The sequence below is a fragment of the Dama dama genome, chromosome 14 (assembly GCF_033118175.1).
Source record: "Dama dama isolate Ldn47 chromosome 14, ASM3311817v1, whole genome shotgun sequence".
Taxonomy (NCBI): Eukaryota; Metazoa; Chordata; class Mammalia; order Artiodactyla; family Cervidae; genus Dama; species Dama dama.
Window position 1 is genome coordinate 46,828,754 of NC_083694.1, and position 27,618 is coordinate 46,856,371.

Sequence of the window (27,618 nt, forward strand, 5' to 3'; positions counted from 1 at the left end):
GAAGGGCCTCTGCCCCAAAGCACCACCCATGTTGATTCTTGTGGTATCTAGCCTGGGAGAGACCTCTCCTTCCAGCTTCCTGCTGAGCTGGCCCAATGCCAGGAGGCTGTCTGGGGTCCGTGGGGCAAACCTGTGAGCCGCTGCAAAGCTCAGAGGCCAGCCTGGAGGCTCCAGAGATGCAGGCCACTTCATCAGCATCATTGCCACTTATGTCCAGCCTGCCTAGGCTTGGTCCACAGGTTTTACTTTGGCCCTGAAGGAGGTCAGGGCAGGGGACATGGCCACCTTGCCCAGGCCCAGCAACCGCAGGCCCCACCCTCTTTGGTGAGTGCCGCCCCTCCCCAGAGCCACGCACAGCTCTGTCCCCATAGACCCCAAGGGGCCTCGGAGGACGAAGCAGCCGGGCGTCCTAATCCCCGTCCACCCCCGCCTGGCAGCGCTCTCCCAGGCCTCTGCTGCGCGCCAGGCTGAAAGGAAGGCTGATAAATGAGTCTGGAGGGAAACAAGGCTGCTTCTACTTGTAAAAGGTCATTGCGACTTTGTTCTGGGTGAGGGTTTATCTCCGCCGCCACAGGGACAGACAATGCCTCAGGCCTAAATGGCAGAAATCTTAGCTCCGCTCCTGAAATGGCTGTGCTGATAAGCCAGAATGGACTTGAGAGAGATCTGAATGGGCAAGGAGGGGATGGAGGTATTTCTGAACATGATTGAACAGGGACGACACAATGGGATGTGCAATTAGACTGGGCATTAGCCCAGGAGGCAGGGACGCAGCCTGAAAGCCAGGCAAGGTACTTCCCGCGGCCCACTGGGGGCTGGTGATCCCAGCCCCGCGCTGCCTGGCCAGGAAGAGGGGTGCGCAGCTGGGACAGAAGGGCAGGATGCGGCACATGCACACCCTGGGCGCTGCCCCAGAGGCCGGTGCCTCTCTTCAAGCCACTGCCTGGAAACACAGCATCATGTGTCGCAGGTAGCTGGGCCACAGGTGAGCAGGGACCAGCACGCTGACTTCTGAGTGATGACAGGGCATCCTGTCTCAGCATCTTCCCACCCCAAGGAGGAGACACCACCACCTACACCAACGGGCATCCCGTCGGCTGACTTGAAATATCACCTTTAGATCATTTTGCTCTCTGTGCTCTAAACAATGTGAAGGCAGGCAGGGGCCACCATGCGCCAGGACGCTGACTCCGACTGTTCCTGTGGGGCCTCCTGCCATGCGCCCAGGCTGACCTCTCATATGCAAAGGGCGTCCTGGCATGACCTGGCCTCCATCAGAGCAAACCCAGCCACATCTCAGTGTCTTGTGGGCCCAAGAGAGCAGAGGAAGCACCACGCCAGCCCTGGACAGAGCAGGAGAGGACGTCCTGCAGGGGACCTCCGGCGGCCACTGCCCCTCAACAGGCGGGGAGTGGCTGGGTCACCCTGGTTTCTGGCTGAGCCGAAGTGGCCTGTGACATGATGAGAGCGCATTCCTAACCTGGAGGTGACCAGCCCACAAAAATTCTCACCTCGAGAGAAACTCTGATAAGCAGGCCTGGCGGGTAGGTCCACACCCTGTCCCATGACCCAGGGAGACCTTTTATGGCCTGCGAGGCCTGGGATGTTCATCTGACCAGCAGGGAGGGAGGGAGTGGATGACAGGCTGGCCAAGTCCATGCTGGGGGTCCTGGGGGAGCTGCCTGGCCAGTAGCTGCCCGCACTCAGAGGGGCCGCCCTCCAGCCCGTTATACTCTATGAGAGGCCGCTGCTGGGAAAGTACTTGACATAATCTTTCCGTATAAATGAGCGATGCTGCAGATGCCTCAGTCTCAGCAGGTGGGTCCCACCACACGCTTCCTGAAGGCAGGGTCAGCCTGGAGAAGGCGTGGCCACAGGCGGCCCAGGCAAAGCCTGAGAGCTACTCTGGCTGGGCCGGCAGTGCAGGTGCAGAGAGAGGAGGCCAAGGGCTATGTCTAGACCACTCCCTGCCTTACTGGTCCCCATTCCCCTGGAGGAGCTGAGGCCTGGACAGAGTGTTGGGGATAGAGTGCCCACGTGGGCTGGGGGCTGCTCTAACTTCTAGGGAGGAGTCAGGAGGCTGCCCAGTCCCTGGTCTCAGCACATGCTGTCTGCATGAACTGCAGAGTCAAGAGGCAGGGCCGAAGGAAGCTGCCTGAGGGTCCCTTGCCTGGTCTCTTGCCCCTGTGCCAAACTAACTACCCTATGATCCTGCGGGACCCCCTTCCATCTCTAGGGCTTGGACCTTCCACCTGCACAGTGAAGGTGAGAAATGATGATGTCCCAAGTAATCTCCAGGCATGACATAGACAGTTGGTGTCTGGGCCCTCCCCCCAACCTTGACCATCACTGCTATACCCTTGGTTGGGGGGTCTTGTTGCTTGTCAGTTTCCAGGCGGCTACCCACCCAAGGAGAGCCATGCCAACAGCTAGCTATACGGTGGGGGTGGAATCCTTCTGGAGCCCCTTCCCCAGCCTCTGTTGCTGCCCAAAGGTCCTTCTGGAGGACAGTGGGGCAGCCAGACTGCTCCTGGCTCTGGGGTCCAGCAGTGGTGGGACACACAGGGTGGGTGGGTGGGGTGCAGGTAGATACAAGTGAAGCCTCTTTCTCTGGGCTTCCACCCATAAATGGAGAACTCCTAGTGCCCCCTCTTCCACTGTTAATTAGAATGCAGATTCCTGGGGACCCCCATCAGGAATTCTAATCCACTAGGTAAGGGTGGGGCTTCCCTGATAATTTAGATGGTAAAGAATCTGCCTTCAGTGCAAGAGACCTGGGTTTGACCCCTGGGTCAGGAAGAGCCTCTGGAGAAGGAAATGGCAACCCACTCCAGTATTCTCACCTGGAGAATTCCAGGGACAGAGGAGCCTGATGGGCTACAGACCATGGGATCGCAAAGAGTCAGACATGACTGAGTGACTCACACACACACACACACACACACACACACACACACACACACAGGTCAGGATGGGGCCCTGAACCTGCATTTTGAAGGCACCTGAAGATTTCTCAACACAATCACTTGAGAACCGTAGCTCCACGGGATCCAAGCCTGAGGCAAACAGGTGAAAAAGATTTCCTTTCAGATGGGGGGCGGCATCTGGATTTTGTGCCTCACAGACTGACCTTCTGGGATGGGGTCCCCACAGATCCTGCTTGAACTGAACACGTCTCCCACCAACCAGGCTCCTGGCACCTTGGGACCATCTCAGAATCCTGGCTCCAGCAAGGCTGAAGGCTGTCTCTGGGATCCGGAGAATTTCACAGTGGGGCACTCAGGGGATAGGCATTAATGCCTGCCAGTCTCCAATGCAGTCCACGGGGCTGGGGCACGGGATATAATGAGACAGAATGAGAATCACGAATCAGAAAGAGCCTGGCATGGCTGGCATGTGCATACAGCAGGTGCCTAATGAATGCCAGGGCTTCTCTATTGTCCACGCTCCTGGCCTGGTCAGCCTGCCCCGGCCTCACCAGTCCTGACCAGCACAGGGAGGGTGCCTTTGTCATGATCCCTGAATGTGTGACCCCACTTCCCTTAAAGATAAAAGTGAAAAGGAGCAGGAGGGGCAGAAGAGGAGACAGAGCACCAGCAGGAAGGGTGAGCCCGGAGATGAGAACATCATCCCCTCCATCTTCCTTCCCCTCACTTCCTTCTGACTACCTGAGGCTAGTCCACATCTCTGGTTCACAAGCAGCCATTCTGGGGTGAGGATGGGCTTGTTGTCACTGGTGTGTATATGTGTGTGTGTATGTGTGTGTGTGTGTGTGTGTGTGTGTGTGTATGTGTGTGAGAGAGAGAGAGAGACATGAGGATGGTAAAATACCATTTAAGAAGTTGGTATTCATGAACGTCTCTTGAATATGAAAAGAAAATATTTATTTCCTTTTTCGCTTGTGAATCAGAATGCTCTATTTAAAGAAAGTACCCTCTGCTGGACTGTGGCTGAGTTATTACCCCTTAAGGAAATAAAGAAGAACTACCAGGGAGGTATTCTTAGTCATTCTCTGTCCTTTTTCCGAAAATTCCTTATATACCCGCGCCTCGGAGCTGGGCCGAAGATAGTGCAGGGTTTCATGGCATTCTTGGGCTAAAAACGTCTGGACCTGATGTCATGGTGCTTGGGAGAGATGGCAGAGAAGCTGCGCTGGGAGCGGTTCCTGGGGAAACGAGATGGCGCAGGCCTCTTTGTCCCCCACCCCTCCGCCCCAGCGCTCCCAGGCCGCCTCCCACTCAGCCCTGTTCCCACAGGATGGCCCCCCTTGTCGAATCCGGGTTCCTATCTGACGGCCCGAGAAGAGGTTCCCAGACCTGTTAACCATCCAGGTGTTGTTTCCATGGGTGTGAATGTTCATTGAGCGGTGACTTACGACTTTGGACGCTTTCTGAATATACATGATGCCTCCTAAACACATTCAGAAAATCACTATGGAAAGAGAAAAGCCCTGCCATGTTGCTAGGCCTAAAATAAACCCCAGACAGCGCAGAAGCAGAGTCAGTGTCAGGGGTGAATTAGCCGGCCAGGCAGAGGAGGGCAGAGTACAGACAGCCTCTGGGCTCCCAGTCCCTGGGGAGTGGGATGCGCCCAGGAAGGTCCCAGTGTGCATTCTGGTGCTACGGGAAAGGACAGGCAAGGACAGGGACCAAGAACACCAGGCCCTGCGAGTGAGACCATCGGACCAGCAGGAGGCCCAGTCTTTGGAGCTGAAACCAGTCCTGGCCCCCTGTGCCAGCCTGGCCACAGTACTTTCCTACACGGCTGGAATTCCAAGAGTAAACACAACACGATGGTCTAAGAGTGAAATAAAAAGGAGCAAGGTGCACCCCCACCCCGGGCATGTCAGCAAGAGCACACACCGTGACAGCTTTAGGGTGAAGGATGCATAGAAATGCTGGAGTGTGGTCCCTGCAGGAAATGTGTGTGGAAGAGTGTGGAAGTGTGCGTGTGCATCACAGAGCGTGGCCGCCTGCACTCGGGCCACAGGGTGCCTCTGGGACAAGCTGTCAGGTTACCCTCAGCGACCCATGGCAAATCATCCCCCTCACCTCCCTGGACCCCCCAGTGGAGGGAGCACAGCGGGAGAAGGGTGGTGGTCCTCTCCGAAACCTCTGCTCCGTCAGTGCTCCTAGCTGTCCCCTCCTGCCAGGGCCCCTAACACAGATGCTGCAGGCCTGAAAGGATCTCCCTCTCTCTCTTTCCAGACTGGCTGCTCTCACCCACACAGCACATTCTAAGTTCCTGGGAGCTTTCACAAACCCAGGGAGGGTTGTTGGAACTTCTGGTTCAAAAACCAAGACCGTCCCGGACAGACACACACAGCTGGTCGCTCCATCTGGCCAAAGTCTGGCATCTCTGGGGTGGGGTCTAGGGACCTGTATTTCTGATGCTCTGGAGGTTTTGGTATGAGACCCACTGACAGAGATCTCTGCTCTCAGGTCTCAGATGCCCTGGAAACACCTGAAGGACAGTCCTGACCTTCAAGTACCAGCTGTCACATTTTTCTCTGCAAACTTGGCAGCTGGCCGTTGTTCAGAGTCAGGGCTTGCCCCTCCTCCCAGGCTAGGTGAACTTCCTCTCGGAGTCACCTGGAATGCCGGAAGGGGCTGCTGGGCCCAGCTTTCCTCTCCTGCTGTTCTGGGGCTGTGGATCCATCCACAGGGCTGGCCAGGGCTGAAAGCACCCAGATTCTGAGGCTGCTGATGATTCTGGGGTGCAGAGGAGGTGTCCATTGGCTGAGCAGCAGCTCCGCTTCCACAGGGGCTGCTGGTGATGAAACATCCGCGAGTCCAGACTCGCCGCTGGCCACTGCTGGTGTTTCTTCTGGAGGATGGACATTTCCTTCCTGAATCCTGGGGAATGGCTGTTCTGGCTGTGGTGCTGCTCATGGTCTTGTCCCTCTGGGGGCCAGACAGGAGCCCACAGCACCAGGACTTGAAGGCAGGAGGGGGCAGAGCACCGGGAGGTCAATGCAGGGGGCGTGGCACTGGGAAGCTCATGCTTCTGGGGCCACCAGGGGTGTCCAGTTCGTCTAGGTGATGAGTCAAGCATGCACATTTGTCTCTAGGTGGCCGGGGTTTCTTGTTCAGTCATTACATAGCAGGAACTAGAGCGGCTTGAAGCCCATTCCCAGGAGCCTCAGGAACTCTGTCCCAGGGGGAAGTGGATGCTTCATTGTAGCAGGAATATTGACTTGATGGCCTGAGGGGCAGGGAGCCTTGGGGTGTTTGAGAGTCTGTGCTGACATCTGTGGCCAGTTCAGCAGGAAAGAGGACAGGGTCCTTGAGGCCAGAGTGTAAGTGCAGAAGAAAGAAGAGGGGGCCTGTTCCCCACGGGGATCAGGGGCTCAGTTGCAGTCTGGTTGCAGTCTTGGGGTGCCCACCTGACCCCCAGCCAGGCTTGGGCAGGTGTTAGGGGCCGAGCACAGAGGCCAGACCCCCAAGAACACCTGCCCCTCTATCTGTCTCAGTGAATGTGATCTCAGCCCTTAGACCTGGAAAAGCGTCCTGGGTCCTCAGATCTCCATGCCACTTGTTTATGGATGTGTCACGAGCCTTGGGAAACCCCACCATATCCTGTCCTTGAGATGTTAGAGGCCAAGCTCCCACTGTGTTGACACCCTGAGTCGCAGGGAATACACACCCCACTGGGCTTCATCGTCTTCCTGCCACTTTGGACCAAAAATAGACCTTCAGCTCCTCCTTAATTTAAGGACACATGGCCCCAGCTTGGAAGAGCAAGCATTATTTTTTCTAAAAATATATATATGTAGGGGGACCAGTGGGCACAAGCAGAGCTCACTTCCTCAACCCCATGCCCTTCTTCAAGGTCAGGGGTTCTGGATCAACACTCAGTCTCACATTCACAACAGTGTCTCAGAATCTAAGCATGCAGAGCTGGGTACCAGCCATGGCCTGGAACATCCCTACCTGGCATCTCTGGATGTTCTGGCAGCCCGTGGTCCACAGGGGTGGCCGGAAGGTCCTGCCCTCACCAGAGCCATCCAGGGGGAGTGGAGACCCCAGAGGTGCCGGCTTGGGGACCGCGTGACTGTAGCACTGGAGAGACGGGGCAGCCTTTCCCCTGCGACCCTGGAACTTCCCACAGTCCCTGGGCCAGACACAGACGTTTGTTGATTGAGCAAATGAACATGTGTATTAATATTCAGGAACCACGGCCAAAAGGATGAGGTAATCCACTCGAGTAAATTCTTCAGATAATTGAAACCCCATCAATTCACGTTAACATTTTCCACCAGCTCCTTAAACAGAGGCAGACGTGTTTTTTTTTTTTTTTTTTTGACGGACGTTGCCTGAGTGTCGGTTACAGGCTGGGCAGCGCGCTGGGCACCAGAGAGCCCGCTTTCTGGGGGAGATGAGCAGAGCCGGGCGCTTTCAATGTGCAAATGGCTCCCGCGCCTCCCCTTGGGGGCCTGTGCAGCCGCCCCAACCTGAGCACAGCTGCGGGGCCCCGCCTTGGGGCAGGTGGCACCTCGGAGGAGCGGGTTCCATAGCCGGTTCCCTCGGGCCTGCCACTCGCAGCCATCTCTTAATTAGCAAAATAAACAGCACGATGATAAATGTCATGATTTACTCAACAAATGATCAAAATCATTGTTTTTCAGACCCCGGGGCAATAGAATGCAATCACGAAGTGATTTATTCTGGGAGGGTGAGTGGTGGCTGTGTCAGCGGGCAGGCTGTGTCTGGGGGGGAGGGGCCGGGAGTCCTGGGCAGGGGACAGACACCTCCCTTTGAAATGGAGCCCGGGGAGCTGTGTTCCATGCACCCCAAGCTCCTGTCTGTGTCCAAGGACACGGCTGCCAGGTCTGGATGCACGGAGAGCAGAGTTGTGCTTTTTTTCCAAAATGAGGGACTCACTCCTGGCCTCCCCCAGAACACCCAGGGTCAGGGTGGGGGAAATGTCTAGAATCATCGAATGTTCCTGATGCCCATGTGAAGACAAAGCAGGTGAACAGCAGGAGGAGGATACCCAGCCACGGGGCCAACCCATGCCTTCCTGTTTCATTGAAGTAAAATTCCTGCACAAGCCAAGATGCTCCTGCTACCTTGACCCTGAAAGGTGCGAAGTCACTCAAGCCACCCCAGCAGGGACAGAAATGTTTTTGTCAGAAGGGCTGAGTCACCAGAAACCTCACCACAGAAAGAGAACATGATGTGGGACCCTTGGATTTCAGTTCAGTGGAATGGTCCAGAACAGGAATTCTGTTCTCCCAGTAGAAAGAAAATTGTTTCAGTGAAGTCCCAAAATGACAGTAAGAATCATCGGTTTGACCTTGATTTTGAGCCTGTCCTCCGAGGAACACCCGCCCTGTGTCTGCAAGGGGATCTCCCTGGATCCTCCTCTCCTGCTGCACCCCCAGACCAGACCCCGTGGGAGCAACCACACTCTGAGCCAGGCTAGGACACAAGCCCTGCTGCCACCCACTGCCCCTTGGGGATCCAGAACCTTCCTGGCTCCTTCTCGGAGCTGCTTTGCCATCTCTGCTAGAAGATGATCTGTTCATCTTCAAGGACTGAATGCCATGTAAACTGTAGTCACATCAAATCACACTGACTGATGAAGCTCAAGTACCACGGTGACACTGAGCAACAACACATACAACACTCAGGACCGGATTGTTGGCCTGCGGTTGCTGTCCCTGGGCCCTGCCACGACGGGCCTCAGTCTGCCTGGTGTCCCCAGCCAGGACGCTCAGACACTGACGCTTTGCTAGTGATCGTCTTTGTCCCCAGCCCTGCACGGGGACGAGCAGACCACAGGCCCAGGGCGGGCATTTGCAGGGTTCAAGGACACAGTCAGCCGCCTCACTCGGGACTCGGGGCTCCTCTGGAGGCCCCTCTGCTGTCCGGAGCCATGGAAAGGTCTAGACTCTGGAGCCTGGTTTCTCCACTCCTGGTCTGGACCCTGTTTGCAGCAGAGTGAAGGCAAGGACCATGCCTGCCCTTCAAGGGCAGTGAGGCCCACTGACCAACACTGTCACCGCGAAGAGGACATAGGAACCAAGTGACACAGCGGTCTCCTCTTTGGGGACATAAGTGAGGCTGTTTGACTTCCGCCCAGAGATCCAGGGAGCTAGATTGATTTCAGGCCAAAGCAGGTTCACCCTGGGTTTTGGGGTGCCCGATTCTGCTCTTGGGGCTTGACCATGACTATGGCAACACCAACAGCTGCTCATGACTGTGTTGGAGGGGACAGGATAGGAGACCAGGAAGCCCAGAGATGGCCCCAGAGCAGGTGGTCAGGCCTGAACTCACCAAGGAGACAAGGCCAGGCAAGTCACACAGTGCATCTGGAACATGACGTGAGGATGTGGATGCAGCACAAACACCTGCCAGAGTCGGCAGGAAAGGTGGTGGTCAGGTCTCGGCCCCGGAATCAAGGCGCTGCCTGGGGTGGGGCAGGAGGCACCTTGGAGGGGAGCGATCCTGCACGTACACGGAGGACAAATATCACAAAGTCAACAGGCGCCAGGTAGATAACAGCACAACCCGTACCAGGCCCGGCACCCGGGGCGGCCGTGATACGGGCCGTTTCTTTAAAATTAGAGCAAACAGAGGCTTGCATCTGAGCCGATGAGAATCAGGTCACCTCAAGGTCATCCATCACGCTACATGCGGGGTTCGTTTACCCTCCAACATCTGAAGCTGTCTCCTAATTCAGTAGTCCGGGCCCTTCCAAGCACATCACACAAACCCCTAAATTCCTCCTGAAAATAACCAGGTGGGAAGTATAGGACAGGCCATCCTACAGCCCAAGCCACTTACTGGTCACATCATGTGAACACACTCTTCTCGGCCCAGCGAGGGCAACCCTGTGGGTCTCTGAAGAGCACATGAGCTGCCCCCAAGAGGGCCTTACCTCCCAACTCCTCACTTTGCTCCCTCCCACCTGTTCTGCAGGTGACGCGACCTTGGGAGGCACACACAGAGTCAGCCACCTGGGGACAGCAGGGGACAGACAAGCCGGTTCATACAGTGCAATTGTGGCCTCTACCACTCAGTTGTGGTGAATTCTGGCATGCCTGCTCCTTCATCCATCTGGTCAACCCACTGCCCCTCTAAATCTTCAAAGTCATCCACAGAGCTTGGGCTGTCAGCTGGCACCTGGTAGGGGGCTTCTGTGTCCCCTGATGTCCATACCTCATGTACTACCACAAACCCACCTGCAGGAGAATCAGGGGATCCAGTATTTGGGGTGCCCCCATGTCCTCCCTTGTGAAGGGAATGGGGGTCTCAGGTCTGCAGTACTACCACCAGCACATGACTCAGCCAGACTCTGTGAGACCCTTTCAGAGGGTTTCAAAAGCTGATGGACCAGACTGAGGGGGGGGGATGTTCAAGGGCTGCTGAGGGTCCCCTGGGGGTTGCTCAAGGGTCATGCACTGTGCTCCCCGAGTCTTCAGGGAGCAGTGATGTCCCCAAGAGCAGCCTTCTAGATCGTAAAGACTCATCAGAGGGCAAAGATGGACCCAAGCTCACCCCTCTCTGTCCACAGACCCTGAGAGACACACCTGTCCCACACAGCATGGGAACTTTTCCAAAGCCAACGAGCAGTTGGGGGAGTTGGTCCCCTCAAGCCCCACCACCCTGAACCACTGGCAGGGGGCACAGCTGCCGGCCCCACAGGGCCCTCTTCCCTCCTTGGACAGCTCTCCCCTTCCCAGCTCTGACCACCATCCGAACACTTTTGCAAGTGGTGAAACACCCAGGAGGAATCTGGGTTGGCACTTGTGTTTTCCATCCAGGCAGGGTTCCTGCCCAAAATACTGCTGCACACTGGCTCTGTGGGGCCTGCAGAGAGGTCAGGACCAGAGGGGAGTGTGCTTTCGTGGGGCCCTGGTCCTTAGGAGACCACCTTGAAAGCCCCCTGAACTGGGGCGCAGTGTCCCTCATGGTCAGAGCAGAATGCTTCCGAAGGAAGGGCCCTTTCACGACTGTCAACCCCCCACCCCCTACCTAATCAGCCTCCCTCTCCAGGTCACACATAGCCTCCAGGACTGCTGAGCCAGGCCTGGATCATCAGGGAAATCAAAACCACAAGACTCTCCTCTCTGCCCCCACTAATCTGAGAAGTGCAGGCTCCTCTTAGGGAGCTGGCTGACCCGGGCAGACCAGCAGGCGGCCCAGGGCATGGATGCACCTGGGGCATCTGGGGCAGTGTGGCCACCAGACACGTGCTGCTCTGGGGAGAGTTGGGCCCCCATCTGAGGACTTTCCCGGGAGCAGAGACCTTGTTCTGGGAGACTCCCATCAATCCCCAAGGTCCTGCTGAGATGGCAGCCTTAGCATCTAAGATCCAGACGGAAGCTTGAGGGGTTTAAGACATGAGCTCATTAAAGACACATTTCCGGGAAGAGAGCGGGTGCGGCGGACGGGGGCCGCCCAGCGTCCACTAGGCCTCTGGTGTTTTTGGAGTCGCGTCATACAAGCCACGGGATAAAATAAGCCTGGGAAATTCAGCACTCTCTGCGACCCAGCCTCCCGCCTCAGGCAGCACCGTCAACCCGGCTTTATAAATAGATGGACCGCGAGACAAACGGCCGCCATCAATCACGCGCGCACGGCAGGGCTCACCTCCCATCCGAAGTCCGCCTCGTTCAGCGTGGCCCGGGGCGCCACCATGTATGGGCCGAACCGCTCCCCCACCTCCATCTTCTTCTTGGCCCAGATGCCCAGGCCGGCGCCGGGGATGGAGGACTCACGGAGCTCGAACCCCGGGGGGATGCGGATGTCCTCGGGGATGTAGACCGGGGCCTCGTATGGCGAGCCTTCCTTGGGTGTGGGGAAGGGGGACGGCGGCCCCATGGGGATGGGGGACATGATGCTGTCCTCGGTCTCATCCTCCGCGCTCTCGCCCGCCAGCAGGTCGGGGTCCGGCCCGTACATGTTATTTACAATGTCGCCGTCACCTGGAGGAGACAACACAGAGTCAGCCTGTGTAGCTCCGCTTCCCGGGGCCCGAGTTTGGGGACCGCCTGGGACAGGGGACGGAAGAGAAACAAGGGCCAGCCACCCCCCACTGCCTGGGAGGCGCGGCCTCTGCTAGGGGCTCCCAGGGGGATGTTCCAGCAACACTCAGGCAACAACACAGACCCCTTGGGTCAGCAGAGTTCTCCCCAGGTTCCCAAAGCCCCTGGCAATGACTGAGGACGTCCTGCATTAGGAAAGGAGGGGCACCCACGCTCCATGCGATGGGGGCAGTGGGGAACGCAGACACTCTGGGGGGCCCCACCCTGGGCTGGTGATGAGGCATTCATTCTGGAACCAGTTTGTGTCTGCAGCCTTGGAAATCAGGGAATGGGGCAAGTCCCAAGATCTTGGGGGGACTCAGAAATTGAGTTATGTGAAATCTGGGCTGCTCTGGGAAGGGGGTGAAGTGGGGGTGTGCTGGGGCTGGGGAGGGTTCCTAGAAGTTCCCTGACTACTTAATGGCAGGTTAGGACAGAGGCCTGCTGAGTCATGAACTTGGGAGCCCTGGGAGGGGGGCAGATCACGGGACTGAGCAAAAGGGTCTCCAGCTTGTCTGTCCGGTGTGGCCCTTTCTTTGGGGTCCAGCCTAGGAGGCAGTTGTCCCCAAAACAGTGCCGCCTAGAAGTTCACTTGAGGGTGGCCCTGAGGCACAAAAGAGGTAATAAAGAGTGGGCGGAGCGAACGAACTGGTCAAACAGCTGGAAAACCAGCTTCACTCCTGGCATGGACCTTAGCACGGCAAACAGGAAGGCTGGGGGGTGAGGATCCCACCAATGTGAACCCCCAGGCATCCCAAGGGGAGCAACATATGAGAGGATCAACAAACATGGTCCAGCCGCACAACAGGCTGTTTATATTAACATAGATGAAGAAGATTGACCTCACAGGGGCAACACAGGCGAGCCTCGCGAGTGTCACACCAAGTGAAGGAGGCCAGCCGCAAAAGGCCACGAGTCCTAAGATTCCATTTATGCTGAATGTATGGACAAAAGACAGACCCATAGAGACAGGACCCATGATGGTGGGGTAGGGGTGAATGGTTGGTGGACCCAGGGCCTCCTCTGGGAGATGAAAATGTTTTGGAACCAGACAAAGGTGGCCAGCGTGCCCCTGAACGGTACACTTTAAAATGGTCCATTTTCATGTGAGGTGGATCTCACTCGTACGATTAAAGAACTCAGAGAAGAGAGACAGGAGGAGTGGGCTGGGGGTGGGAGGCGTGGCAGAAGAGCTGCTCCCTGCTCAGAGTCTGCTGACCTCTGATCCGGATGCTTCCGCCCTCCTTCTGGGACTTGAAAACCTCAGAGAGCGACCCAAACACTGTGGTCACTCTGGCTCTCGTCTTGCGTTCCCCTCCCCGCTCCCTGACATCAGAGGGTGGAAGGGATGTCTCCAGGGAGACAGGAACTTCGGGGTCCTCACGCTGACTCAAACTGATCCGCGGGAGAAATCACAAAATGTTTCTTTTCAAAAGAAACCAAAGTCTTAAAAAATGATGGGGATAACATTTATTTAATTTAGCAGCATTCACAGAAGTAATTATTATGTTTTAAGTGGCCAACGGTTCCTTTTTAACTGACTTGTAGGATCCTTTCAAAAATGCAACGACAGAACGGCAGCTGGTGCGCACCCATCCCAAGGACCCAAGACTGCTGAGGACTGAAAGATCACCCCCGGCCCTTCCCGGGGTGCATACACCAAGGTGAATTGGGAGGAGTAATTAACATGCCACCTTATTATGTGACCCGGTGACTGCACGGAGCTCCAGCAGACTTGGGTAGGACACCCGCCCCCACCCGGGACACCCCCCCACCCAGGGTCTGATGCCTTTGCGTCCAGCTGGTGAGGAGCCCAACCCCTCTTGTGAAGGCGCTGGGCAGAAAGGAGGACCTGTTCCTATCCATGCATGTCCATCTCAGGGCTCTTTTTTGTTTTTCTGGGTGGTTTTTCTTTTTTTCTGTTTGAATTCTACTTCCCCAAACTCCTCACCTACTGGAGGAAAATCAACGCTTGAAGGGCATGTTTAATTTACTGGCCGAGCAAACAGCTTAGGAGAGAAGGCGGTGTTTCCTGCTGATTAAAGGAAAGCTGTGCATTGCCCGCCTCCCACCCTCTGCGGTCACCGGGGTTAAGTGATTGCCTGGAGCCACCAGGAAAGCCCAGGTCTCGTTCGGCTGCCCCATAGCCAGCGGGGATGGTGGGGAGGCTCTTTTTTTGGACGTGGCTGAGAGGAGGCCTAAGGGTGCAGAGAAAACACCTGGAGAATAGGAGATGAACTGAACAGCCCCCAAGGCCCCTCAAGAAGCAGAAGGCTGCCGGGACGCTGCTGAAGCCTGTGTGGGACGAGAACAGACTGTCCTCCCCTGAGGTCCCTGAGCAGCGGGGAGGCTGGATGGAAAGGCCCAGAGCCCCGGCCAGGCTGTTCTCAGGACCACCAGACCCTGGTGGTCGAGGAGCCCCTCAGCCCCGGGCTGGCAGGTATTTCCAGGGAGGGGGTGTCATTGCCCCTGGCCCCTGCCCCCTGCTACCCAGGCCTCTGACCACCGGCCCATTCCCAGTCCACGCTCTCTGGAAGGGCCGGAGGCAGTGCCAAGAGCAGGAGCTTTTTATGACCTTGGCATCTAGGCTGGGCCGCAGTGTGTTATTCACTCGTCAGGGGACTGAGGTCCTTCACTGGGGTTTTGCGGTTGTTTTAGGCTCAGGGTTCATGACTGAGTCCATCAATCCCAAAGTTTCTCCCAGGAGATCAACCCAAATAATAAAAGCAGAGAGGAGAGGAGAAGAGAAGGTGCAGGCAGCATCAGGAAGAAGAGGAGAGCCACAGAGGATCCACGGCCACAGTGATGAAGCCACAAGGCACCTGCCGTGGGGCCGGGTCCCAGCCAGGGCGCCGGGCCCTGGGCAAACTTCATGCCGAAACCCAGTTTGGAGCTTGTCTGCCCCTCTCATCCAGATCGCTGAGGACACTCCTCCCCACCCAGGAGCCCCATCCAAACACCAACCCATGGCCAGGATTTCAGGGTCTGGAGAGAGAGGAGGCCCCCAGTGAGCAGGTTATGCCCGACTGGCCGAGGCAGAGGGTCCTTCTTGTACCATCCCTAGGGGGCTGATGGCCCTGCCATGGCCAAACAAACAGCATCCTAAGTGGGGTGTGATTAGGGTGAAAAGACCTCTGGCCCTTCCCTGATTCCGTAGCTCCTGGCTGCTCGTAACCCGGGACTCAGCAGATTTAAGCCTTGACCTGCAGCCAGGGGGAGCATGAGGGGGGCTTCTCTGAGTCGGTATGAGGGGATGTTTTTTTCCTGTTCCTCCTTCACTGAGGGGCAGGGTTTGGAGGAGAAGCCATGAAACCACACAGGGCGCTGGGAGACTGTGGGCCGCCCCCTGGAGCCGGGAGTGAGAGAGTGTGTGTGCATACAGGTGAGCACATGTGAGTGTGCATATGTGTAACAGCAGGTGTGTGTGTTGAGCATGTAAACGGAAGCAATGAGTCCTGAGCAGCAGGCCTGAGGCCACCTCAGTCAGAGCCTTGCCTTTGCATGGTCCTGTGGTGGAAGGGCATGGCTGCCTCCGTGCAGAGACCCTGAAAAGAAGGGAGGAGAAAGCCCCTCTGTGGGGGCCCTGTCTCCCTCCAGCACAAGGCAGTCCCCACCATGGGCTGGGAGGTTCCCAGGGTCACCCTGCTGCAGCCTGCTGAGAGGCCAGCTGTCACATGTTTCTTAGGAGAGTGGCTGTTATTAGAAGATGCTTCCTGAAAACCCGGGGGCTCCCTCCAGTGCAGGAGTGAGCTAAGACCCCACCTTTAAGTGGTTCACTGAGGGGTGCAGACTCCTGGAGGTGAGTGGGGGCTAAAAGCAATCAATCGATCTACCCCAATCTGGAGTTTCCCGGAGGCTCCTCGGGTCACCTTGGACCCTGAAATCTGATGGAGGTGTCTACGTGGTCTCTCAGGAGGTGGGGGGGGGAGCCGGGAGGCCAGTCCTGAAGAGCACATGCAGGTCAGGGCCTTGAAACTAGCCTATCTTATCCTCCTGACCCCCAGGACACGGGGTCACATCGCTCTCCTCCAGAGCCAGGGAGCGCAGAGCAGAGGGACCCACACCCCAGGAACATGCTCCCTGCGCCCAGGCACCAGGGCCCGGATCCCAGCTCCTAGCCTGGCAGGCTGCCCCCCAACACTGCCCCGGTCCAGGCAGGCCTTCTCATTTGGGGGGTGCTCACACCACCCCACAGCCACCAGAACAGAGGTGCCAGGAACAAGGGACGGTGTGCCCAGAGGAAGCCATCTGGGCCCAGCAGTAAGCTCTGCCCACGCTGGCCAGGCCTCACCCTACAAATGCCGCAGAGCTTCGTCCCTTCCAGCACATGCTGTGAGACCCTCCTTTCCTCACGCAAAAGAGAAACACGCTCCATGCAAACAGTAAGCACAGGCAACACTTTGGGGTAAAACTGAAAATGCATCCAGGTCTGGGTTTCCTTTCTAGTTCAACTGTGTCTCACCCTCATCTCTTAGAAGTGGGTGTGTGAACATCACAGGAGGGCAGACTGGCTGCAGAGGCTCCAGAAGAGTGCCCTGAGGGCCCGGCTTGTAGGATGAGGCGGCTTGGCTGGCTCCCCACAGAGCTGGCCCGTCCAGCAATGATCTTGGGGTCGGTGGGTAAAAAGCAAATTGTCTTCAGCCAACTTGATCTTGACTGGGATCGAGAGGTGCCACTGCCCCCCCATAGGACAGAAGAGATCCTTACACAAGGGGGGAAAGGAGACCCTGAGACCCCCGTGAGCCAAGCCACCTGGAAAGGGGACTCAGGACACCACTGTTGTGCCGTGCTAGTGGCCAAGCTGGACCCGGAGCTTGGTCAGCTCACGGAGCCCTGATGGGGAGGTCAGTCCGCAGCAGGCAGACTCCACCCAGGCCCCATGCGGTCATTGCACTGTCAGTCCTCAGCTTTCACTGTTCCCTGTGGGCCTGGGCTGCTCGGCCCTGCCCAGTGGGACAACACAGGCCAGGCAGCCACCTGCCTCCTGGTTGCAGCCTGAGGTCCTCCCTGCCCTGTGCCACCAGCCGGTCACCCCACAGACCCCAGGCCTGGAGGCCCCTGGTCATCCCAAAAACCCCAGCCCTGGAAGCCCCACCCCTTCTCAGGCCTCAGAGTCAACAGGGCTGCCTCCTGGGTTCATCCTCAGAGGAGGACCCTGTAGCCTGGCCTGGGTTGGCCCCTCTGCCATCAGCCAGCCACCCTGAAAGTGGCCAGGTCCACAGAGCTGACCCCTTCTGCATGTACATTAGAATAACCACACTCTCCCTGGGCAGCAAGGTGACACATGCTGGGGTGTGGTGTGATGGCCGGGCCCAGCCTCTGGTGGCTCCCCCAAAGCTCTTGGCACTCCACTCCTCCCTCCAAGAACACATCTGGGGCTGAAGTTTGTTAGCGACTTCTTCCTCAGCCAGGGACAAGCCCAGGTCAGATCAGGCCCACTCCTATACTTTGCAAGGTGCCCCATTCCTGGAGCCCCACCAGGCATAGCACAGACCCTGAGCCGGGAGCTCCCAGCAGTGCTGCACCCCATGACCTCTGAACCAGACAAATCCACAGAGCTCCTCTTGGAGGATCGGGAGTTCCCATGGGAGACCCAGCAGCCTGCCCACCGGCAAAGACCTAACCTGGGTCCCATGGTACTGCATACAAGGACATGTGGGGACTGGGTGTTGACAGTGTTAACCGCTCAGTCGTGTCTGGCTTTGTGACCCCAAGGCTTCTCTGGTTACAGGATTTCTCAGACAACTGGAGTGGGGTGCCATTCCCTTCTCCAGGGGATTGAACCCTGGTCTCCCGCACTGTGGGCAGATTCTTTACTGTCTGAGCCACCAGGGGACTGGGTGCTGAGGGGCATTTCCTGTGTCACACAGAGTGAGGTTGAAGGTAAATTGAACTGAGCTAGAAACTAACCTCAGGTGTAGCCCCTTGCGTGAAGGAGCCCAGGTACATTTAGGAGACAGTGACAGACCCCAAATGTCACTGGAGATAAGATCATATGCCATGGTGTCCAGCGAGAGGTCAGGACCAGGGTTCCAGGGAGCTCTGCACCCAGAGCTGCCCAAGGAACTCAGACCGGCTGGGATGGCCCCCAGAGCACTGCCAGAAAGGACAAGTCTGTCTGAAAGGCAAGTCACTGGCAGCAGGGGACACGTCCTCTGAGCATCTACACTGCCTATTGACACCAGGGTGCAGAGCAGGGCAGCCATAGTGCAGACCTGCAGGTTCCTGACAGGAGCCAGCTGAGTGGGCTGGGCAGGGGAAAAGTGAGAAGAAAGGTGGACACAGCCTGGATTTGGGAGGCTTTCTGCCCTTCTAGCTCAGGGGTCGCAAAGCAGGGTCCCCAGACCAGTGGCACTGGCATCCCACCCCGGGCACTTCTACAGCTGCAATTCCTGGGCCCCCCCGGAGACCTGCTTGATCTGAACCTGGGGGGGGGGGGGGGGCTGGGCCAGCTGAGTGCAAGAACCACTGTGGGGGCAGTGTGTCTGAAGTGCCCAAATAACTAGGGGGTATCTGGGGAGACAGGACTCAGCCCCAGGGGAGCCAGTCTCCTTAAACACTCCAGGAGCTCACCCTGGAGATCTAGACCAGCGCACACCCACACAGCCCCATCTCATTCATCCCTGACCCATTTTGTTGTTCAGTTGTTAAGACATGTCTGACTCTTTGCAACCCCATGGCCTTCAGACTGTTCCTCTGTCCTACACTATCTCCTGGGTGAGTTTGCTCAAGCTCATGTCCATTGAGTCGATTATGCCACCCAACTGTCTCATCCTCTGCCATCCCCCTTTCAATCGTTCCCAGCATCAGGGTCTCTTCCAATGAGTTGGCTCTTTGCATCAGATGGCCAAAGTATTGGAGTTGCCCATTGCAAGCAACCAAAACTGTGCCCCTCAGCAGGAGAAGCACAATCATCCCCACGATCCCATCCAGACTACACCTGACTGTTTCCAACAGAAGCACTTGAAGGAGGAAAATTCTGTTAAAATGGCCCATCCCGGCAGAGCTCGTCCCTGTCTGGTCCGTTCCACCCTCGTGCTCCCCACCAGGCAGGGCAGGAAGGTGGGGGTTTGCCAAGAGCTTCCCAAGGACAGAGCAAAAGCCTCCCCTTGCCCGGCCTGTAGAGTAGCCTCCAGAGGGTCAGCCCCAGACCTGGCCGCTTGCTTTTATTAACGAGTTTTTTGGATAAAAGAGAACATGAGCCTTCCCCCTTTTCCTGGCATTGCTGGCAGGGACAGGACCCATGCACTGTCCAGGAAACACTCTGACGTATTTCAGTGAGACCTGGCCGGGCCTCTCAGGTCTTCTCAACAGAATCCTCCTACACAGAGGCCGGCAGACATGGGCCGCAGACCCGCAGGAAGAGCCCTCCCCAGGATCTGCATGGGCTCAGGTCTGAAGTCCCCGTGATATCAACCAACAGCAAGGACCCCAGACCACAGCCACTCCCGGGAACAGGCGGGCTGGGGCACAGTCATATCCCACCCCCTCCAAGGCCAGCTCGAGGTCTGAATGTCCAAGTAGAGATCAGTTTCACCAGGCCTATCAAAAGCAGTATTTAAAAGTTGCTGTTCAAAAAAAAATTTTTTTTAACTAAAGTTACTGTTCAGCTCAATTTATCAAAGGAACGTGGTAGTCGAGGTGAAGTCGAACACAGAACAGATCTGAGACTTTGGGAAGCACATCCCTGGTCAGCTGCCCAATTCGAGGACTGTCTTGGGAGGCTGGGAAAGCAATGGGGGAACCTCAGGTGGGCCTGGTCCAAATGCTGTCTGCTCCTTGGTTCTGCCGGCCTGTGTGTGCTGGGTGCTGACGGGCCCCAGGGAAGACACACCAGCAATATGATTGCTCTAATTCCTGTGACACCCATCCTCACATCATGGAAGGGAAGCTCAGGAAGCAATGAATTGCTCAAGGCCACATGGCGAGTCAGGGCAGAGCTAGGAGCTGATTAGAGTCTCGAGCATATCACACAGCTCTAGTGATCCACTGCAATGAGAAAACACCTTAAAAAGTGTCCAGCCTTTAGTGATGGCTTCCCTTGTGTCCATAAAATGAACAGGTAAATTTATGAGTGGATGGTTGGGTTAGTGGATGGGTAGATGAGTAGATAAGCAGATGGATAGATGGATAAATAGAGGAATAGATACATGGATGAATGCAAGGGAGAGTGGATGGAAAGATGAGTAAGAAGATGGATAAATGGATAGATGGATGGTGGATGATATATGATGGTGGTTGGATTCTGGATGGTACAATAGCAGTCAATGGGTGATGGATGATGTTTGGATGAATGGTGGATCAATGGAAAGGTGGTTGGTGGATGGATGCATTGATAGGTAGTGGATGGACGGTTAGATGGATGGATAGATGGATGAATGGATGGATGGATGATAGACAGTGGATGGATGGATGGATGGGTGGATGACTGGATGGATGGATGGTGGATGAATGGATGCCTAAATGGATGGGGGTAAGGAGAATCTTGAAGACAATTTTTAATGAGATAGGTGGCAGTCTGGAAGGCAGGAACCCTCACACATCACTCTTGACTCTTCTTCCCTAAAATGAATTATCAGTAACAGGAGCTTGAATCTGATTGGTTAATCTGAGATGATACCTGGACTGGCTTGGCCCAGCCCCAACTCTGTGAAGAGAGCCGGGTATCTCCCCTGCTCTTTCATGGCTTCCCTCCTCCACCCATGTGGGGTAGCCTGCCTGGTCCAGCATTCCACGGGTGGGGGGCATGTCTGTGATGCTGGGCTCAGCCATAGGCCCTCCCCCAACCCCAGCCTTCTCACCTCCCACATGAGTCTTCTTGGAAAAATAAGGTGGGACTTTGGTTCCCATCTTCTGACTTTTTTGACTTCTTGAGCCAAGCAGAGAACGGATGGATGAATGAATGTATGCTGTGCCCCTCAGAGACTCCCAAACCTCCCCCTGCCCCAGAGCCTGGAAGTCCCTGTGATCTGTGACTCTCATGAGGGCCATCTTAGCCACTGCTGGGGCGGGAGGGAAGGACAGAGGGACGTGCACACTCAGATGAGCTGGGTCTAGGGGAGCCACTGGGTAAAGGGGTGAAATAAGATGCCTTGATTCCTAGGGAGGAATCCGTGCAGCCACCTCTCTGTCTAGCATAGCGGGCGAGGGGAAGCCCCTCCGTGGTGGGAGGGTCCTCAGCCACAGCCCCACTTCCGGAAACGGTTTGCTGGGAAGAGAAAGCTGGCAGTTGACAGGGTCAGTCTTGCTATTGTTCTCGATCTTTTAATCAACCGCAGCCACCACGGAGACCCCTCCCCCAGCCCTGGACCTTGGCTTTTAGACAAGAACTAGGAGTCCTGACTCCAGGAATGCCCCTGCCCGGTACCATGGCCACCCAGGGTCCCACTGGCTGCCCAAGCTGCCCAGGATCGTGGCTGCTGTGGGCACCTCGTCTCCTGGCCTGCCCCCCTACTCAGCACCGCTGAGCTGAGCCCAGAGCAGAGCGTGGCTGTTATTAACACGGCAGATTAATAGCACCCAGAAAAGACATTCCTGCAAACATGCTAAATATTAATAACAGTCATCGTTTATATTCCCAAAGCCACACCTGGGACACCGCCTGCAGGGACCCGGGGCAATGAGCCCCAGCTGCCAGGCTGATGGAGCTGCATCCTGACTAGGGCCTGGTGAGTCTGGGGTCTCCCTCACCGCTCTGCCCCAGCCTCTCCCGCAAGTGCCAGAGGTACGGGAACTTCCCAAAAGGATGCCAGCGTCCCTCTTCCTCTCTCAGTCCTGACAAGACGGCAACCACTTTCCTGGCCGCTGTCACACGCGTACACTTATTCTGTCTCAAGCCCTGAGCTGGCGGTGGCAGATCCAGGCCTCTGACTAGGCTGACTGACTGCCCTGTTGGCCCCACAGCCTCCTGTCACCTGATGACAATCAGGATGGCCAGTGCCAACGGGATGGATGGTGTAACGTCCTCCAAGGACGTTACAGCTTGAATTGTGTCCCCAAAATATGTTGATGTTCTAACCCCCGGTACCTGTGACCATGACTGGATTTGGAAATAAAGTCTCTATGGGCATGATCACGTTAAGATGAGGTCATCAGTGTGGCCCTGATCCAATGGCTGGTGTCCTGATAAGAAAAGGAGACAGTCACACGGAGAGACCCCCAGGGGAGACGGCCACGTGGTGACCAAGCCTCTAGAAGGAAGACAGTAAACCTCTGCTGTTTGAAGCCCTCTGTTGGGGGAGCTTTGTTACATGCACAAAGGAGAGATACAAAGAGCAGGGCTGGAGGGTCTAACCAGCCATGGAGCATGGCCCAAGGCTGCTGTCACCCATCACAGGCCCCCTAGAGCCCCTGTCTGCTCCCCTCTTCTCAGCCTTCCCGTAGCACTGAGTAGCAGATCACAGTCTACCCATTCTGCAGATGAAGAAACTGATGCCCAGAGGATAAAGGACCAGGTGAGGCCCTCGCCTCGTCCACTGCATGAGTCTCCCGCTGCTGGCTGGCTACCACCAAGCTCAGCCGACCTCAAGGTCAGATTCACCTCTCAGGGTCAATCTACAGCTCTGAGAACCCTGAGTCCAGACGGGGAACCAGAGGAGCTACTTCTGCCCCCTCCCCTCCTGCACAGGAGGCCAGCGGGTAAGCTGGGTGAGCCTCACACCCACGTCTGGGGCCCTGCACCCTCCTCAGCATCCAGCCTACAGCCTGGCCCCGGTGCCCTGGGGCTGCTCAGGGACACCAGACCCCAGACCCACATGGTCCAGCCGAGCCGACACAGGACTGTGGGGGCTCCGCCTGCATCCCAGACCACCTGGCCATCCTTAGAGCTGGTGCATTATTCTAAGACGATTATTTATCCGTGTGATGCTCGAGGGACGCAGCGTGCCTATTTCAGGCCCCGCATCCCCATTTTCTCACTGCCTCCATCGCCCCAGGCAGGCTCTGAACGACTTGCGATGCCACTGTAATTTTTATCAAGGCTTGTTCCTGGTAAAAAGCCTCTTTGTTTCAGAGAGATGTGATTTGGCCTTTTTTCTTCCTCTCCTTTATTCCTTGGTTAATATACCACTTCCCCGAGCCCCGGGGGCAGCGAGGTAGCCCACAGATTGCTCAAATCTCACTGTTTTTCTTCTAAATCACCGCCGACTCTCCCTGGCCCCGTGCTAAGCACCGTGTGAGCTAGAGGCCCAATCAGGGGGTGTCCCCCTAACCCGCCACCTCCCATACTGTTAATGCATCAGAGGGGCCCCGGGCCCCAAGACACCCCCAATACCAAGGGAAGTGAGGACCATATATCAACCCTGTACCCCCACATCTGGCAACAGTGCAGTGTAGCTTTTTAAAGAATTGAGATAAAAGACACGGAAAGTAAAATTTACCACCTTAATTATTTTGGAGTGCTCAGTGGCATCACACACCTTCTCGCTGTTGTGTGGCCAACCCCACCACCATGTCCAGAATGTTCTCATCTTCCCAAACCGAAGCTCTGTCCCCATGAAACACTCGCTCCCCATCCCTCCCTCAGCCCCCGGCTCCCACCCTCCTACTTTGGGTCTCTGTGACTCTGACTCCTCCAGAGACCTCACAGAACTGGGATCACATAGGATGTGTCCTCTTGTGTCTGGTTCATTTCACTCAGCTTCTTGTCCTAAGGTCCATCCACGATGGAGCAGATGTCAGGACCTCCTCCCTGTTTCAGGCTAGATGTATGGCTGGACCACATTTTGTTTACCCATCTGATGACGGATACTTTGGTTGCTTCCCCATTTCTGGAGACCACGAGTGATGCTGCTGTGAACTTGAGTCACGAGGGTCTGTGTTGTGTCTACGGTGCCTCGAGCATCATCATAACCCACAGAAGAGAATGTTCTTACAGGCTGTTTGCCCAAAATGAAAGCTGATTCCCGCTGTCAGCCCCTCATCCGGATCCCGGACTCTTCCCTCCCTCACAGTCCTGGTTGATTCTCGGGTCCTGTAAATGCAGACTGGCTCTCCTTCCAATATGCCCTCTGGACCTCAGCCCCAACCCCCTTAAAGACGGGTACATTTAACCTGCTCGAAGGTTCAAAGCAGCCACACGCTCCCAGGTGGGACACTGTCCTCAACACCGTTACTGCTGATCCTCAGGGGCCCCACACTGAACGGGGCCGAGCCAGCTGCCAGCAGGGCCCACAGCACTGCTGGGCTCCATCCTCATCAAGTGTCCCTCTGTGCCCCACAGGTGCCCACACTCACCCGCCTCAGACCACAGGAGCTGGAGGGCACAGCCCTGAAAGCCACTCAGCCGATGGTGCTGGGGGTGACTGTGTGATCTCAGGAGGCCTTATCCATGCCAGGGACATCCCTGGTGCCTCAGATGGTAAAGAATCCACCTTCAAAGTAGGAGACTGGGGTTCGATCCCTGAATTGGGAAGATCCCCTGGAAAAGGGTATGCCTACCCACTCCAGTATTCTTGCCTGGAGAATCCCATGGACAGAGGAGCCTGGTGGGCTTCAGTCCATAGGGTCACAGAGTCGGACATGACTGAGCGACTAATATACACACACAAATCCAAGCTGGGCTCTGAAGGCCTTGCTGGAACCAGGGCCTGGTGGCTGCGGAGACAGGGCACCTCCTCCAGTGGAGGGTCCTTGGGCTCCTCCCCTGCTCAGCCAGCTTCGCTGGAGCCTCGAGGCCTGAGAGCCATGGAGTCCTGGCCTCTGCAGGTGGAGGAAGTGGGGAGGGGCCCAGAAGATTCGGAGGGTAGCACATGGCCAGGACGGGTGGGGGAAGGGACCCTGACACACATGAGAGCATTGAGGGGTGGGCCAAGGTGGGGACGGTCCCCTGGCCCTGGTTAGTCACCTCTGTTTGCTGCGAGCCGGCTAGGGGCAGAGGGTTTGAGGGGGATGAAGCTGAGGACGGGGGACGGAGTGAAGAGGATGCCCCTGGCGGAGTCCATTTTCCTCTGTGCTCCCCCCATCTGGGCGGCCCCACTGAGGAGGAACGGGTTAACATGGCGCCAACACCGGACAACGGCCACCGCACTATTTATAGACTCATTTATCTCCGGAGTTCCCACCGACCCTGCCGGCGGCTCCATTCATAGGCCACCAAGCAGACAAGTGTCGCCTGAAACAGAAACGGCTAAGAGTGGTCCAGGGGTGCCTCCCTCTTCCTCCCTGGGGTCCCAGTGGGACTGGGGTGCCTATGGGGTTGCAGGCGAGAGGGGCTGGGCTCCGGGCAGGGTGGGAGGGGAGGACACGACCCTGCCAGGAGATGCCATCAGTCGGATGTCTGGGAAGCAAAGCCCTTTCCTCCTGGGCTTCTGCTCCATGGCCTCAGTGGCCATCAGCGCGGGTGTGGCACTCCCAGAAGCTCAGGTGCTGAGAATGGGACCTGGGCTGGAGGAGGGGGCGGCCATGTGCATCTGCCTCCAGCCCTGGAGACGGAGTGGCTGGTGGTAGGTGAGGGTCCTTCACCCCGGCTCCCCTCCCTTAAGGCCCCTGCCCTGCTCTGCCTTCTCCCAGGCAGGGGTTGGGGGACTGCTTAAGCTGAGCCCCTCTGAGGCCAGGACGGGGGGCTCAGGGCCTCTCGGCTACCCCCAGGCAAGTGGCTCCTTCTTGTGCCTCAGTTCTCGGGGGGGCGTGAAGACCTGCCCCTTGTCACTGCACAGCCCAGGCACCTTCTCTCCATCTCCTCTGCTCTCCTCTTTAATCCGAATGGCGACAGGCTGCAGACCAGAGGGATGAGGGATCCGCTGGGAGTGCCCTGTCATCTAGACCAGAGAGCCAGCAGCACCTGCAGCCCTCCTCTGGCAGTGTCGCCCCCTGCTGCCCCCAGGGGACTGCCCACTTCCCTACCCCACTCCCCACTCCCACCCCAGACCAGCCTCCAGCTTCAGTCGGCAGCCCAACACTCACCCTATCCTTCGGGCTGCTTCCTACTCTAATAAAGACGTTTATAGTTTTAACCATCAAATAAAGTGCTTGACTTCACCAAGCCCGGCCCCCGGCTCCTCGCCTCTGCAGCTTCATTTAGCAGGCCAGTGGCGAGGAAAAAAAAAAGAAAGAAAGAAAGAGAGAAAAAAATTCATTAATTTTTATTAACAGGGAGAGCCATTTGTTCCCTGTGACAATATTTGACTTGTCGAAATGATTTTCACCTCTGCCATGAGGTGGGCGCTCCCCACATACATCACCCGATTACTCGGAGCACGCTGGCCGCAGTCATTAGGCAGTGAATTAACGACAATCCCACCACTATTAATCACCCTGACAAAGGCGTTAGCTCGCTGCTGACCCGAGCACGGCCGGCCTGGGACCCGCAGCTCCAGCACAGGCCCGTGCAGCCCCTGGGAGCCCCAGGAGCTGGAGCAGGCACCCGGCCCCTCCCTTCCTGCCCCTGGGATCCTGACGATGGCAGGGGTGGAAGGGCCAAGAACCCGGGATTTCTTCCTTGGGTGTTGTTTTACCGTCACCCTCCTGGTCCAGGCGGCGACCAATGGATGTTGCTCACACAGTAATCTGACTTGTTCCCTGAAACACAGCCCCAAGTGCGTACCCAGGCCCAGCATCACCCCATTTTATGGATCAGGAAACAGAGGCGCTGAGAAGCCAGGACCTGCCCGCGGGGCTGCACCAGGACTACAATCCTGGCCTGATGAGCTGTGGCCTCCGCTCTGGCTCAGACCCCTGTGCCAAGGTCCCTGAGGCTCCAGGGAAGCCAGTGGAGCTTTCCTTTGGTTCCTAACGAACTTTACACACATATTTTCCAATCGCACGTACTCAGAATGGAGGGGCTAAATGCGCAAACCTGAGAAATCTGATGCTCACGAAGTTTGTTGGCTCCTGAGGGTCCCAAACTGTGTGTGTTTTGGTAAAGGATGAGCAGGAAAGATGCTGCTCTCAGAAGAAGTAAAACTGGGGCTGGGAGACCCCAAGGAGGGGATATCTCAGCCTGATTCTGGGGATTTCTCACAAGAACAGCTCGACTCTGTGACTGTAGACCCGGGGCAGCAGCCTTGAGTTCCCCGGAAACGGTCCCATTCCAGGTCCTTGAACCTAAAGTGTCGGCCATGGGGAAGGGGGTAGCGGGGAGGGCAAACGGCTCTGTGTGGGCTGGACACCCGTCTTCTGTAGAGGAGAGCCATAGGCCCACCTGTCAGAGTCCTGGCGGCACCAGTGACGGGGCAGCTGCAGAGCCCTGGACACGGGCCGGGCAGGTGGCAGGTGGCCCAGGAAACAGTGCCCCTCCCCCGCACTCCCCGACACCACTTTAACCATTTTTGCACATTAATCCAATTAATCATCTCTACATTTTAAACCAATTTCTTCCCATTAGCCCAGCCGTCAGATCTGTATTTCAGTCTGGTCTCAACCGGAGTTGGAAAGCGTGGGGGTGGGGGCGGGGGAGGGACTAACTCCCGACCCATTTGTCTTCTTTCTCTGGACTTCTCATTTTTTATGCTTCACCAAATTTCCTAATTTTCCTCATTAGTGACTAATTCACACATCTCCACAATCTTTCCACCTGTTCCTTTCATCATGGGCCTGGCGAGCTGGGAAATTGCCCCTTGCTCACTTGTGGGGTGCCGGAGCCGTTT

The 27,618-nt window shown here is 56.7% G+C and overlaps 1 protein-coding gene across 1 annotated transcript in view; it reads right to left on the minus strand.

Annotated features, from left to right (window-relative positions):
- PRDM16 (PR/SET domain 16) overlaps nucleotides 1-27,618 on the minus strand; it is a 338,180-nt gene that overhangs the window by 221,539 nt on the left and 89,023 nt on the right. Inside the window, exon 2 of the mRNA XM_061160551.1 lies at nucleotides 11,601-11,935. Coding sequence (XP_061016534.1) covers nucleotides 11,601-11,935 — 335 coding nt within the window. The remainder of the gene's footprint in view (nucleotides 1-11,600; nucleotides 11,936-27,618) is intronic.